The following is a 14,433-nucleotide window of genomic DNA, read 5'->3' as shown; positions in this document are numbered from 1 at the left end:
GGCACTTCATTTGCTTTAATAAACAATCAAAGTCTTGAAATGTTTTGATTTATGACAAAAATGGACTGTGATTGCCATTCAAATAGTCTAGACTCTAGATACAGCAGCAGTGTGAAGAGACTACCTAGTACAGTGTTTTAGGCGAGCCATTTTTGCAAACATATCCATATCAAAGGCTACAATAAACAATTTACCATCAGAGATCTAGGGTGTAGAAGTAATTTACTTCTCTACCTCTTCAGACCTTTTTTTATTTTGAAGGAGAAATGATCAAACACTGACAGCCCTTTTATTTCTATGCTTCTTCTACAGTAGAAGTGGGTATATTAAATCGGTAATACTTTTGCTTTGATCAACCAACCAAGTCAAAGAGGATTTTTAATGGCCACAGCATCCTGACCTCAGACATAAAAGGAACGGTGGGATAATGATTTTAAGAAACACAAAAACCATACACATTGTATTTCAAAGACAAATTAAACTTTGAATGATATACAATGACATCAACATTTCTTTATCACAATCAGGTACTCAGATAATGATGTATAATCAGCATATTCTGTTGTACTTCAGACACAACCACCCAGCAACCCAGCGCATCAACATTTATACACTTACATCTCTGCTGTTGTCGATGGCTGGAACTGCTGACTACGGCACAAGAAGGAGTTCCCACATGCCTGGCCCATCGCTGTCACCTGTCAGTCACAGTCTCTAACAGCTGGAACAGGGCCCCGTCTTCACAGCTCTAACCCCAGTCCACCCTCTCAGTACAGCGGAATGCTGTTATGGTGTGTATCTGAGCAGCAGTATCTCTGCAGCTCGTGGAGAGGAGATGGGTCGTTCCACAAAAAGAGTGGCATTTGTATCCCTTTGATATTTTAAGTAGAAATTGTGCACCAATGTGTAGTGTTTATAGCTTGGTATATGAAATGAAAGGCCTTTTAAAGATGTACTCTCTAACTTTTGTATAATTTCAGCCAGTGGTTTTGAAAGTGGTGCTCATAGCCAAAAGTGGTCCCTGTTATTTTGTGTACTACGTCGTTCATTTCGTGTGATATGTTACACATTTTGCAATTTGCATGAAATCATATGTATTTTGCAATTTTGTGTGATATGGTACAATAATTTGTGCAATATGTTACAAATGTGTTATGCTTAAGATCCCTGAGTGCATCTTTAATATAGACAACATGAAGAATTCAATAAATCAGATTTTTTTATATGAATAAAGACTTGCTAAAGTTCTAAAAGTCAGCTTTTTGACAGGTCCCTCTCTGACATCTAGGAAGATTTTAACCAACTTAACACCAACATTCCTCCCAAGTTTTCACCATCATTGTAAAGCCCTAGTTATTTTCTTGCTTTGATAAAGTAATTTCAGAAGATAAAATATATAATTATGTGATTAGGGATTCATTTACGTCTGTCCTTCATTTCAACCCTGTAACGTGAACTGAACTCTCCTTTTAATATGGTGAAACTATTCCTTTAAACTTGTTTTAATTTCTTTTAAGAAACATTGAACATATAATAGTCAAATCATAGAGTAAAAGCATGTGAGCTGGTTCTACTCTTTTTGGCCATTTTCTGGTGTTTTGTGGTGGAAAACTGAGCTGGTTGTGCATAAAACTTCAACCCTGTTACCCAAAGATAGATAGGCTACACATTTTTTTTTAAATATTTTTGTTGATGTTGTGAAGATTGCATTCAACCGCCACTCCCTGTTGCACACAACAAGCTTCCATTCCCCCTGTCACAAGGGGATTTCTGGCTTTTTTTAATATGAAATCATCAACCCTGTTACGGTCAACTCTGTTACTTTATTTGAAACATTATTTTAAACGTGTTTTTTTACGAAGATGAACATGTGCTCTTCACGACATAATGTTAAAATATTTTTTTTGTTTTTAAGTTCCACTTCTCAAAAGCCACCGACTTGGTGGAAGGACCCAGATTTAGATACAGAGAGAGAGAGAAACCTCTGGGGATTCGACCAGCCCGGCTCTGGATCGATGCTGAATCTGCAATAGCAACCAGATCAGTCTCCTTTCCCTGCCCTGGCTGCTTTAAGGGTGCTGTCTAGCTAGCCTTACAACTCCGATTCCTTTTCATGTTAAGGTACTGTTAAAGGATGAGCTAATGAAATGAATGAAAGTAATATAAACTGCACATCTCTGTAATGCAACAAGCTGTGGTCTTGAGTAGTGACAGCGTAGAAATCCTGCTCTCCAATCATTACTGACCACCGCTGTTACCATAATGACATGAACAGAAAGCACTGTGTCTCATCTTAGATGGCTTTACGACTGCAGCTCTCCAACATGGTCATTATGTCCCCATAAAAGGGAACCTCAAAGTCAACATAGCGTTTAGATTTTATTTCTCATGTGCCTCTAATATTATTGTTACTCATTTTTAAAATGGGAGTTTGTTGTTATACTGTAGTTCTATACTGCCTCCCCTATTATTACCATAGCTGTGGGTTATAAATAGGTTCAACCAAATATTGACAGAGAAAATATTTACTTTGAGGTTATTGATTTGACATACAGTGAAAGCGCATTTCTTTCCAGAAAAGACCTGAAGACTTGAAAACATCTCTAGTAGTAGATGGGATGGGAAAGCAGGATCAGGTTATTTCCCCTTCAGCCTCAGATCAGGAATCTAGCCTGGAAGCTGCTGGCCACAGATCACCATCATGCTATGAAAATGAATAAATACAAAAAAAGTGATGAGAAAAGCTAGAAAAGTAGAAAAAAGCAGGACATTTTCTTTCACAAAAAGATAATTACCTGGAGGCTCATAAAAGTGGCCAGCCACTCGATCAGCTCGTTCTTTGATTCACAGCACAGGTACCTGAGAAGATTGGTAGTGGACGAGGGTGAGTTAGAGAAGGGCTAGATCTTTACCATGATCCTCAGCAGAGCTTAAGTGCTCTAATTACTACTGTTTAACGATCTTCAGTTGCTACCCAAGATACTCACCATTTCTGTATGACTCGTACTGCCTTCTCACACACCACAGTCATCCCCCAGCTAGAACACAAGATCATAGAGATCATAAGAAAGGAGAGCAAGGACATGATATGGACAGCTGACAGCTGATCATTATTTGAAATGGGGGGTTGCTGGTTAAAGCCCCAAGTGGGACATTCAGAGATTCTCACCATGACGGTGGCTGTAACTTCCTCTTGATACCACAGTAGACCTTCAGAGCATGGACTGAACACTCCCTCTCAGGCTGAGAACTCTACAAGATGGGCAAACAAGGCTGTTGTTACACAAATACTACATATACATTACAGGAGTCTCACACTGTCACAGAAACAACACACATCTCCTTCCATCCTCTCTTACCTTCACTTCTTTGTACAGCCTTAGAGACAAGCCACTGAGCACACAGAGGCGTCTGCTGAAGGTTCCCTTACCCCTTTGACCTTTTTCTTCACAGAATTTGATCAGGCCGTTTCGGGACACATCTACCCTGCCTGCTGTGAAAGGGTACAATCAACTCTCATTTACTTTGTACACATTTTCTACCATATCATTAACACATCTCCTTCCCCCTTTTCATTGGACTTTTTCTTCAGTTATCAATGCTTTTTTTTATAAATAATTTTTACAGAATATATGCAATTGTGTAAGTATATTTATGGTATGTACTGGTCATTCAAAACTCTATGTAGTAAAGTTTAACTTTGTCGTGGCCAAAGGTTTTGAGAATTACACAAATATTCATTTTCACAAAGTTTGCTGCTTCAGTGTCTTTAGATATTTTTGTCAGATGTCACTATGGAATACTGAAGTATAATTACAAGCAATTCATAAGTGTCAAAGGCTTTTATTGACAATTACATGAAGTTGATGCAAAGAGTCAATATTTGCAGTCTGCCCTGACATGCTGTCAATTAAATTCTGGGCCACATCCTGACTGATGGCAGCCCATTCTTGCATAATCAATGCTTGGAGTTTGTCAGAATTTGTGGGTTTTTGTTTGTCCACCTGCCTCTTGAGGATTGACCACAAGTTCTCAATGGGATTAAGGTCTGGGGAGTTTCCTGGCCATGGACCCAAAATATCGATGTTTTGTTCCCCGAGCCACTTAGTTATCACTTTTGCCTTATGGCAAGGTGCTCCATTATGCTGGAAAAGGCATTGTTTGTCACCAAACTGTTCCTGGATGGTTGGGAGAAGTTGCTCTCAGAGGATGTGTTGGTACCATTCTTTATTCATGGCTGTGTTCTTAGGCAAAATTGTGAGTGAGCCCACTCCCTTGGCTGAGAAGCAACCCCACACATGAATGGTCTCAGGATGCTTTACTGTTGGCATGACACAGGACTGATGGTAGCGCTCACCTTGTCTTCTCCGGACAAGCTTTTTTCCGGATGCCCCAAGCAATCGGAAAGGGGATTCATCAGAGAAAATGACTTTACCCCAGTCCTCAGCAGTCCAATCCCTGTACCTTTTGCAGAATATCAGTCTGTCCCTGATGTTTTTCCTGGAGAGAAGTGGCTTCTTTGCTGCCCTTCTTGACACCAAGCCATCCTCCAAAAGTCTTCGCCTCACTGTGTGTGCAGATGCACTCACACCTGCCTGCTGTCATTCCTGAGCAAGCTCTGTACTGGTGGTGCCCTGATCCCGCAGCTGAATCAACTTTAGGAGACGGTCCTGGCGCTTGCTGGACTTTCTTGGGCACCCTGAAGCCTTCTTCACAACAATTGAACCACTCTCCTTGAAGTTCTTGATGATCCGATAAATGGTTGATTTAGGTGCAATCTTACTGGTAGCAATATCCTTGCCTGTGAAGCCCTTTTTGTTCAAAGCAATGATGACAGCATGTGTTTCCCTGCAGGTAACCATGACTGACAGAGGAAGAACAATGATTCCAAGCACCACCCTCCTTTTGAAGCTTCCAGTCTGTTATTTGAACTCAATCAGCATAACATCTCCAGCCATGTCCTCATCAACACTCACACCTGTGTTAACGAGAGAATCACTGACATGATATCAGCTGGTCCTTTTGTGGCAGGGCTGAAATGCAGTGGAAATGTTTTTGGGGGATTCAGTTCATTTGCATGGCAAAGAGGGACTTTGCAATTAATTGCAATTCATCTGATCACTCTTCATAACATTCTGGAGTATATGCAAATTGCCATCATACAAACAGTGGCAGCAGACTTTGTGAAAATTAAAATTTGTGTCATTCTCAAAACCTTTGGCCATGACTGTAGTCATTCAAAACTCATTCAAAATACTGTACCTATGTTGGTAAGAATGGCCTCCATGTAACAGTTCTTCTTGACCACCAGATGACAGTCTTTACCCAGAGAGAAATAGATAGTCAACACTTGCTCCTGATAGTGCAGTGGACGCTCTGTTGGGGGAACCAGAGAAGACACCATGTATTTTACCACTAGTTTACAGTTGAGCACTAGCTTTCGTAATAAAAATGTAAGATATTTCACACATTACCAACAGCTGTCCAACTCCTCAAACATTTAAGAAGAGACTTTGCAACTATAACTGAGGTGTTCTAAACCATTACCTATCTCCTGGTTGCTGTCGACCAGGAAGCAACTCCAGTAGTCCCCCTGCTGTGGATGGATGTTCCTGCGTCTCAGGACCTTACATACCAGCTCCTCAGCACTCACTTCCTGGGAGATCTGAGAGAGGGGAGCAGGCAGGGGAGCTTATGATCATCTGGGTACAAAAAAATTGCAGAAGAACACCCTGTACTGTAGCCTATGGATTCTAGAGTCAAAGGTGAAAGGTGAGAGTGCACATGGAGCTGACCTGAACCAGCAGCTCAGAGCCCTCCTCCTTCCTCTCCAGGTAAACCCCACAGATGGTGAGAGGTGAGGGGCTTCCCTACAGAACAGTATGAAGAGAGAGACACAGCAGGCTAACAGCCATCCTTAGTCCAGCAAATTGTAAGAGATAGATAGTATAGGTCAAGGAAGTCAGGATTTAATCATTTCAGTTGGGTGGCGAACAACTGCTGCAAGGGGTTCTGAAAATGTCATCATGCCATAGGTGTGTGCTCACCTCCTCGGTGTGTTCCTTCTGTGCTTTGATGACATGCGAGATCATGTCTAGCTGCCTCTGAAACTGCTCTGCATCCACCTACCACACAGACAGACAGATGCATTCCATCCATCTGATCAGGCCATTTCATTTGGCTTCTTGTGACAACACAGTACATTTCTCTCTCTTTTTCTTCTATAAATCAGTCATGTCATCAGTGTGAGAGAGACACACTCACATTGAAGATGTCCTGGTAGTTCTGGATGAGATCCTCTACCACCTGTCCTGCGCTGTTATCAGTGCCGTCCATCTGGAAGAGCGTGGGACCAAACACAATGGCCAGGTTGTGCATGTTCATCTGATTCTCATCTGCAAAGCACTGGACGCTTTGGGAACAAAATCACCAGATTTGTACAACAGCATTGCATGTCTTGAACTTTCAAAGACAAATGAGTCAATTCCTTATATAGAAACTGTATAGAAACTGTTTTTATTCTACTTATATGCGAATAAAGGACACATGTCCTGTGGGAAAGAGGAACATTTTTCCAGTATGGAGGTAAAGAAATAAAAAGAGAGGGGAGGACAGACCGACAGAGGTAGAGATTGAGGCTCACCAGTAGAGGTGGTTGATGACAGCCCCCAGAGTGGCTCTGTTGACTCGGGGGAGGCTGTGGAGGAGGGCCTGGTACTGGGACACTCTCTCACTCATCTCACTGATAGCTGGTGGACATAGAAGAAGAACACCTACACATTACAGCACACAACTCCTTGGGGCTACCACTGAGTATGTTTACATGCACACAAATAATTCTATATTAAACTGATTACGGCAGAAGACCGAGTATGAAATTTGTCATGTAAACACCTTACTCTGCTTATCTTAATCGGTGTAAGGTCATAATCAAAGTAAGCATACGGCGATTAAAACACCTTGTTTTCTGAGCAATCTGTAGAATTATTAGGACATGTAAACAGCTTAATTGGCGTTCCAGTGGTTTATTTGATCTGCGTATATGCAAGTACCTGGTAGTGCAAACCTCCCTCTTATGCACGAGTGAAGTGAGTTCAGAAAAACGTATAAATAGTTTTTACTTACAAACTTTATATGTCTGAACTCAGAATCAAATAGCCTTTGCAAAAATACCATGGTCACTGTGGTAGAACGTTCATTTTAATTGACGATTTTCTGCATTTATCAAAAGTCCCATCAGAAGCCGGATTTCAGATGTAAACATAAACATTTTAAACAAACTATTATATTAACCTGCTCAATGATACGACCACCAATACGAGCAGTGAAAAGCAGTGGTGTGGTCATTGTGGTCCACCAGTATTAGAATGTGGGTAGGTCAGACTCACTAGTGGTGTGGAGCCATGGCAGAGAGGCCTGATGGCCATTGAAAACCCCCTCTCCCACTTCCCTGAGGAACCTCTTCAGAACGTTTGCCACGTCATCCACCTGGCGCTCCCCTTCACTCAGACGGACCTTCCGGGGGTCATGGCGGAGAAAGAACAGCAGGGCGGCGATCTTGGAGTTCACACCACACCTCCGATAGATGCCCTCTGACTTCAAACCTGGAAAGGAAATCTCCCATAAAGAAACACATCAACACTGAAGCATTAACACAGACTTACAAATACACTGATAGTGAAATGAGTGAAGCTAGTAAGAGCTTATCTTTTGTTAGGTATCCGTCCCGACCGATGCCATGCTACGTCCACCCACCATGCTGTGTGATGAAGCTCATGCAGCGGTCCACGATGACAGGGACGTCTCTGTCAGTGAGCTGCTGCTTGTCCAGGGGGCCGTCTCCTCTCCCTGAGCCCTGTTGGAGCCCACTCAGCCAGCCCTGGAAGTCAGGCCTCCTGTCCCCCTCCACACGCAGGCTCCTGCCTCCATCCACCAGCACCACAGCACCAGCACCAGCCTCCTGCTCCATGGCTAAAACGGGGACACAAAACAACATACAGTGTCATGACTCACACGATCAAACACTATCTACTTCAGCATGTACATCAACGTAGTAGCTGTTTTATTCTGTTGCAGCCAAAACATATATCACTCTTACATCATTAGTACAACAACACACAGTAAAAAGTTAAACTTCACTAAACTTCTCCCTCTACATACATCCTAATTCCTCCACTGTGACAGTTTCAGGAGTGACTCACAGAGCTCCTTTATTTTGCGCAGGTCGATGTTCTCCACTCGATCTGCTCCGTGGAGGAGTAGGAGCAGTCTGGAGCCCCCCAGGGAGAACCAGCCCAGGAGGGGGCTATGGTGGCTCTGGCCCTCAGTGTAGCGAAACCGGCCCACCCTCTCAAAGGGCCAGCACACCAGGTCCTCTGCTGCAGAGGGGACCAGCGCCTGACATATACAGTAGCAAAACTACTAATTACCAGTCTATCATGATACTCAATAAAATCTAGTTTTAAAGAGGTGGTTACCTTGGCGATGGCCTTGATCCACCCTTTCACTTTGTCAGAGGAGTCTTCTCCAAATAGATAGACTCTCCCAGAGTCATGGTACAGCTCAAAGGAATGGGCATAACTGAGCCAGGAAAGGTACAGTGTGGTAAGAAATATATATATCAACATTTTACTAAAGCCTTCATTGATAGGGTTTTATAAATTCCCAATTATGCCTAAATGGTATAAACAACTACATTTGCTACACCCTGGAAAAGTACATGTGATCTGCTCATGTCATAACATGGGTGAATGTGTTGCCTGTCTTACCCATGTTTCCCTGGGGGATTGACCAACAGACACAGGACATCACTCATCTTCATTCCGCCGCTCTGACTGGAGCTCTTCTCACTCTCATAGTAGCTGAAGTTACCTTGGTTCAGAGAGCACCATCGACGACTAAAATCTAGAGAAAATCTATAAATTTAGCTGATGGTAACTGTATTGGCATTAGTAACACTTTCCTAAGAGGACTGTCCAAGTTAGTCATTATTTCACCTGACCAATTGGCATTCAGATCTAAACAGGGTTGGGGAGTAACTGTAATCTGTTAACAAAAAAACTGTAGCTGTAATCAGTTATATTACAAGCAAAAATATTGTAATCAGATAACAGATACTTTTGAAAAACTAGATGATTACTTCTTGGATTACTTTAAAATTCAGAACGGATGTTTGCTAAATAAAATGATGGCGCCTTTCTATTTTCTCAATGAAAAAGGCGCAAGTTTAAGTTCATTCCATTAATAGTCAGACCACTATTATGACATATCAAATGTGTTTTATGGATCCTTTGTGTCTTCTTCTAATGCCTCTTAAGGGAAAAGTAATCAGATTACGTTACTGAGTTTGGGTAACCCAAAAGTTATGTTACTGATTACAATATTGGACCGTAACTAGTAACTGTAACAGATTACATTTAGAAAGTAACCTACCCAACCCTGGATTTAAAGCATGTCCAAACAAATCCCAGAGATTCGAGTTTATACATAGTGCCATGAATGACCCACCTCCTTTTGCTTTGCCCTCTGTTACTGGCCGTATTGAGGAAGCGGTCTTGAAGAGATAACCAGTGTGTGAGACGGGGAGAGCAGCCTCTAGGAGTGTGCGATCTCCAGCCCTAGACCCTGGCAGCTCTAGAGAGGAAATACGTAGAACTACTGATGTCTCCTATACTGAACAAAACACAGTACAAGTTGAATGTAAAGTTATAGACGAGGGTTCTCTTTCATATATTTTATTGGAGTTTTTCTTTTTTTAAGTGCAAGACAACACAAAACATGTCACCTGGTGGCAGAAAAGCCACACAGCATCCATAAACAACAAATTCATACAATAGGAGACAAAACAGCACTGACAAACAATTTACAACAAAAACATGGAGCAATAATAATGACAGAGTTGATTCAAGACCTTTACGACACCAGCTACGTTGTGGTCAAGAGCTTTGGTAGCGAAAACTAAATAAAATCAATCATATTTATTTATAAATCAAATTAATTTATAAAACCCTTTTTACATCAGCTGATGTCACAAAGTGCTGTACAGAAACCCAGCCTAAAACCCCAAACAGCAAGCAATGCAGGTGTAGAAGCACGGTGACTAGGAAAAACTCCCTAGAAAGGCCGGAACCTAGGAAGAAACCTGTAGAGGAACCAGGCTATGAGGGGTGGCCAGTCCTCTTCTGGCTGTGTCGGGTGGAGATTATAACAGAACATGGCCAAGATGAGGGGTGGCCAAAAATAGGTGCATTGTTCCAGACCTGTAAATGCACCCAGAAAAAAGATATATAAATGGAGCAGAGGTTTGATTGATGAGACTCCTACCTGTGTTGTGGTTGTGAGTTAAGAACTCCACCTGTAGTATCTGTCCATAGTGTTGGGCCATGGACACAGGGCTGGGCCGCTCTGGATCACCTGTATAACAGTTCACATCTGCTCCACAGAACACCAGAGACAGAGTCTCCAATACATCATCCGTCTGAACAGTACTGCACAGAGCCTGAGAGATAGGCAAGGAGAAGGAGGGAGAGAAAGAGATAGGGAGAGAGAAATGAGAGACAGAGAAGAGAGAGAGAGAGAGAGAGAGAGAGAGAGAATCAGAGAGAAGAAAAGACATGTCTGAACTTTTGAGAGTATGGGATGAGAGAGAGAGAGAAAGAGAGAGAGAAACATATATATAGAGAGAGGGAGAGAAAAGTGATATTTGACAGTAAGTGTGTGTCTCACTTTGTTGAGGGCCTCCTGTTGGCCAAACAGAGCATGGTAGCGGCGGTATTTCCCCTGACAATACTTAGCAGAGACAAAGCGCTGGCGCTTCTCACTATCACTTGATGGGTGGAGTGCCTCGCTTGGTGGCATGTTAGCTGCCCAGAATAGGTTTACCATGTTGTTACCTAACAGGAACACCTGGTGAACAGAGAGTGGCATTAGAACCTTGATCTGAAAGATGTATCCCTTTATTGACAGGGTGAGCTATGAGAGTTCTTCTTTTCAAAGGACAACATGTAAATTAATGCAAATATACAGTTGAAGTCGGAAGTTTACATACACTTAGGTTGGAGTCATTAAAACTTGTTTTTCAACCAATCCACAAATTTCTTGTTAACGAACTATAGTTTTGGCAAATCGGTAGGACATCTACTTTGTGCATGACACAAGTAATTTATCCAATAATTGTTTACATACAGATTATTTCACTTATAATTCACTGTATCACAATTCCAGTGGGTCAGAAGTTTACATACACTAAGTTGACTGTGCCTTTAAACAGCTTGGAAATTTCCAGAAAATTATGTCATGGCTTTAGAAGCTTCTGATAGGCTAACTGACATAATTTGAGTCAATTGGAGTTGTACATGTGGATGTATTTCAAGGCCTACCTTCAAACTCACTGTCTCTTTGCTTGACATCATGGGAAAATCAAAGGAAATCAGCCAAGACCTCAGAGAAAAAATTGTAGACCTCCACAAGTCTGGTTCATCCTTGGGAGCAATTTCCAAACGCCTGAAGGTACCACGTTCATCTGTACAAACAATAGTACGCAATTATAAACACCATGGGACCACGCAGCCGTCATACCGCTCAGGAAGAAGACGCATTCTGTCTCCTAGAGATGAACGTACTTTGGTGCGAAAAGTGCAAATCAATCCCAGAACAACAGCAAAGGACCTTGTAAAGATGCTGGAGGAAACAGGTACAAAGTATCTATATCCACAGTAAAACGAGTCCAATATCGACATAACCTGAAAGGCCGCTCAGCAAGGAAGAAGTCACTGCTCCAAAACCGCTTAAAAAAGCCAGATTACGGTTTGCAACTGCACATGGGGACAAAGATCGTACTTTTTGGAGAAATGTCTTCTGGACTGATGAAACAAAAATAAAATTGTTTGGCCATATTGACCATCGTAATGTTTGGAGGAAAAAGGGGAAGGCTTGCAAGTCGAAGAACACCATCCCAACCGTGAAGCACAGGGGTGGCAGCATCATGTTGTGGGGGTGCTTTGCTGCAGCACGGACTGGTGCACTTCACAAAATACATGGCATCATGAGGAAAGAAAATTATGTGGCTATATTGAAGCAACATCTCAAGACATCAGTCAGGAAGTTAAAGCTTGGTCGCAAATGGGTCTTCCAAATGGACCATGACCCCAAGCATACTTCCCAAGTTGTGTCAAAAGGGCTTAAGGACAACAAAGTCAAGGTATTGGAGTGGCCATCACAAAAGCCCTGACCTCAATCCTATTGAATATTTGTGGGTAGAACTGAAAAAGTGTGTGCGAGCAAGGAGGCCTACAAACCTGACTCAGTTACACCAGCTCTGTCAGGAGGAATGGGCCAAAATTCACCCAACTTATTGTGGGAAGCTTGTGGAAGGCTACCCAAAACATTTGACCCAAGTTAAACAATTTAAAGGCAATGCTACCAAATACTGATTGAGTGTATGTATGTAAACTTCTGACCCACTGGGAATGTGATGAAATAAATAAAAGCTGAAATAAATCATTCTCTCTACTATTATTCTGACATTTCACATTCTTAAAATAAAGTGGTGATCCTAACTGACCTAAGACAGGACATTTTTACTAGGATTAAATGTCAGGAATTGTGAAAAACTGAGTTTAAATGTATTTGACCAAGGTGTATGTAAACTTCCGACTTCAAATGTACAAATAAGAGGAAGCATAGAGTGAGGAACATAAACAGAGAAAGACCACATATGGGTGGTGAGGATGAGGTTCCTAATAGAATATTCATTAGAAACCTACCTGAATAAGGTTATCAGTCCACACCTTTTCATCCATTCTCAGACTGCGAACTTTGGACACACTCTGGCCCAGACCCCTGTGCACGCCTAAACCACAGAGAGATGTCAGAGTTTGATTTCAATGTCCTCTCCCAGGCATTTGTATCCAATGGAAATGTATGTGCACTGTACCAATGTGGTACAACTTATTCACCTGAAATATTTGTTTATCAAATTCTATTTTATTTGTCACATGCGCTGAGTACAACGGGTGCAGACTTCACTGTGATTGGCTTGCTTACGATCTCTTCTCAACGATGCAGTTAAAAAATACAAAATATTAACACAAGAGGAATAAAATACACAAGGATGGAGCTATATACAAGGAGTACCAGCACCAGATCAATGTGCAGAAGTACAAGGTAGTTGAGGTAGATATGTACATGAAGGCAGGGTAAAGTGACTAAGCATCAGGATAGATAATAATAAGAGTAAAATAAAGAACAGAGTAGCAGCAGGATATAATTAGTGTAAAAGTGTATGTGTGTGTGTGTGCTAGCGTGTATGCGTATGTGTGTTTGTGTTATGTCGGTATGCGTATGTGTGTGTGAATGTAGTGTATGTGGATGTGTGTGTGTTTTGTGTGAGAGTGTCAGTGTAGTGTGTGTGACTGAGTGTGTAATCTGATCACTATAGAAACTGATCAATGCTCTTGACCATTGACTCTCTGAGTTTGGTCTGCCATCTAGGCAAGGTTCTTCTGTACCTGCACAGCACTTGCAAAGGACCACACAGAGGTTGACAGAGGCCCAGTCTGGATGGGGGGCGCCACAGTCTGCACAGCGCTGGTTGGCCTCCACAGACCAGATCTTCTGGGCCACCACATCGCTGGACAGAGAGCGACTGACACAGTCCTGCAGGGCCTCCACCCACTGATCCCTCTGCTGCGCCGACTCGGCCAGAAAACTAACCAAACAGAACAGGGGTCACAGAGGGTTCACTGTGGGATGACAATAAAGGGTCATAGGTCAGAGGTCAGTCTCACCTGAATGTTCTGTAGAAGGTGGTGAGGTTGAAGGACCGTTTGTCTGTGCTCTTCACAGTACCCAGATTCATCTCAATGTAGGTGATGCCAACACCCTGGCTGTGCTCCTGATGACAGAGAACATCACAGGTTTTTAAGGATAACTGACTCCAAAGGACTTTCATTAACATTTTATTTCATTTATTTCATGACAAATGCATGCACCATGGATACACACCTCAGCGTTCCCGTAGAGGAAGACCCTGTCTGCACAGATGACTACATAGACCTTGGAGCGCAGTCCATTCATCTCCAGGTATCCTTGTTTACTAATGAGAGAGACTCCACTATCATGCTGACCACTAGTAAAACTGAAGTTCATAAGGGACATCTCCATGCTGCTACGGCGCTGCTGAATAGTTTCTTTCAGTACTGACACCCATTCCTCCCTGACAGCTGAAAACACACACACACACACACACGCACACACACACACACACACACACACACACACACACACACACACACACACACACACACACACACACACACACACACACACACACACACACACACACACACACACACACACACACATAGATTACACACACAAAGTATTCATATTTCCTCATTGTGATCATTGTTATTTTAGGTGGAACACTTACTG

The 14,433-nt window shown here is 42.3% G+C and overlaps 1 protein-coding gene across 2 annotated transcripts in view; it reads right to left on the bottom strand.

Annotated features, from left to right (window-relative positions):
- Positions 1-365: 365 nt before the first annotated feature.
- Positions 366-14,433, bottom strand: part of LOC106567845 (arf-GAP with Rho-GAP domain, ANK repeat and PH domain-containing protein 1) — a 16,017-nt gene continuing 1,949 nt past the window's right edge. Inside the window, exons 6-29 of one of the 2 annotated variants that reach the window (XM_082960407.1) lie at positions 14,432-14,433; positions 14,005-14,222; positions 13,788-13,894; positions 13,509-13,708; positions 12,765-12,850; positions 10,726-10,905; positions 10,324-10,498; positions 9,508-9,633; positions 8,769-8,904; positions 8,478-8,580; positions 8,202-8,397; positions 7,756-7,971; positions 7,389-7,604; positions 6,644-6,749; positions 6,265-6,412; positions 6,048-6,125; positions 5,796-5,870; positions 5,548-5,665; positions 5,263-5,376; positions 3,360-3,490; positions 3,170-3,252; positions 2,988-3,038; positions 2,796-2,859; positions 366-2,704 (exon numbers count right to left, since the gene is read on the bottom strand). The exon at positions 14,432-14,433 is cut by the window's right edge and continues 119 nt beyond it. In XM_082960407.1, coding sequence (XP_082816533.1) covers positions 2,660-2,704; positions 2,796-2,859; positions 2,988-3,038; positions 3,170-3,252; positions 3,360-3,490; positions 5,263-5,376; positions 5,548-5,665; positions 5,796-5,870; positions 6,048-6,125; positions 6,265-6,412; positions 6,644-6,749; positions 7,389-7,604; positions 7,756-7,971; positions 8,202-8,397; positions 8,478-8,580; positions 8,769-8,904; positions 9,508-9,633; positions 10,324-10,498; positions 10,726-10,905; positions 12,765-12,850; positions 13,509-13,708; positions 13,788-13,894; positions 14,005-14,222; positions 14,432-14,433 — 2,974 coding nt within the window. In that variant the 3' untranslated portion in view covers positions 366-2,659. Of the gene's footprint in view, positions 2,705-2,795; positions 2,860-2,987; positions 3,039-3,169; positions 3,253-3,359; positions 3,494-5,262; positions 5,377-5,547; positions 5,666-5,795; positions 5,871-6,047; positions 6,126-6,264; positions 6,413-6,643; positions 6,750-7,388; positions 7,605-7,755; positions 7,972-8,201; positions 8,398-8,477; positions 8,581-8,768; positions 8,905-9,507; positions 9,634-10,323; positions 10,499-10,725; positions 10,906-12,764; positions 12,851-13,508; positions 13,709-13,787; positions 13,895-14,004; positions 14,223-14,431 lie in introns of both variants that reach the window. The other variant, XM_014137648.3, reaches the window with a different exon arrangement.

The sequence above is a fragment of the Salmo salar genome, chromosome 13 (assembly GCF_965601325.2).
Source record: "Salmo salar chromosome 13, fSalSal1, whole genome shotgun sequence".
Classification (NCBI taxonomy): Eukaryota; Metazoa; Chordata; class Actinopteri; order Salmoniformes; family Salmonidae; genus Salmo; species Salmo salar.
The sequence above is the reverse complement of the archived record's forward strand: the minus strand, read 5'-3'. Positions and strand labels throughout refer to the sequence as shown.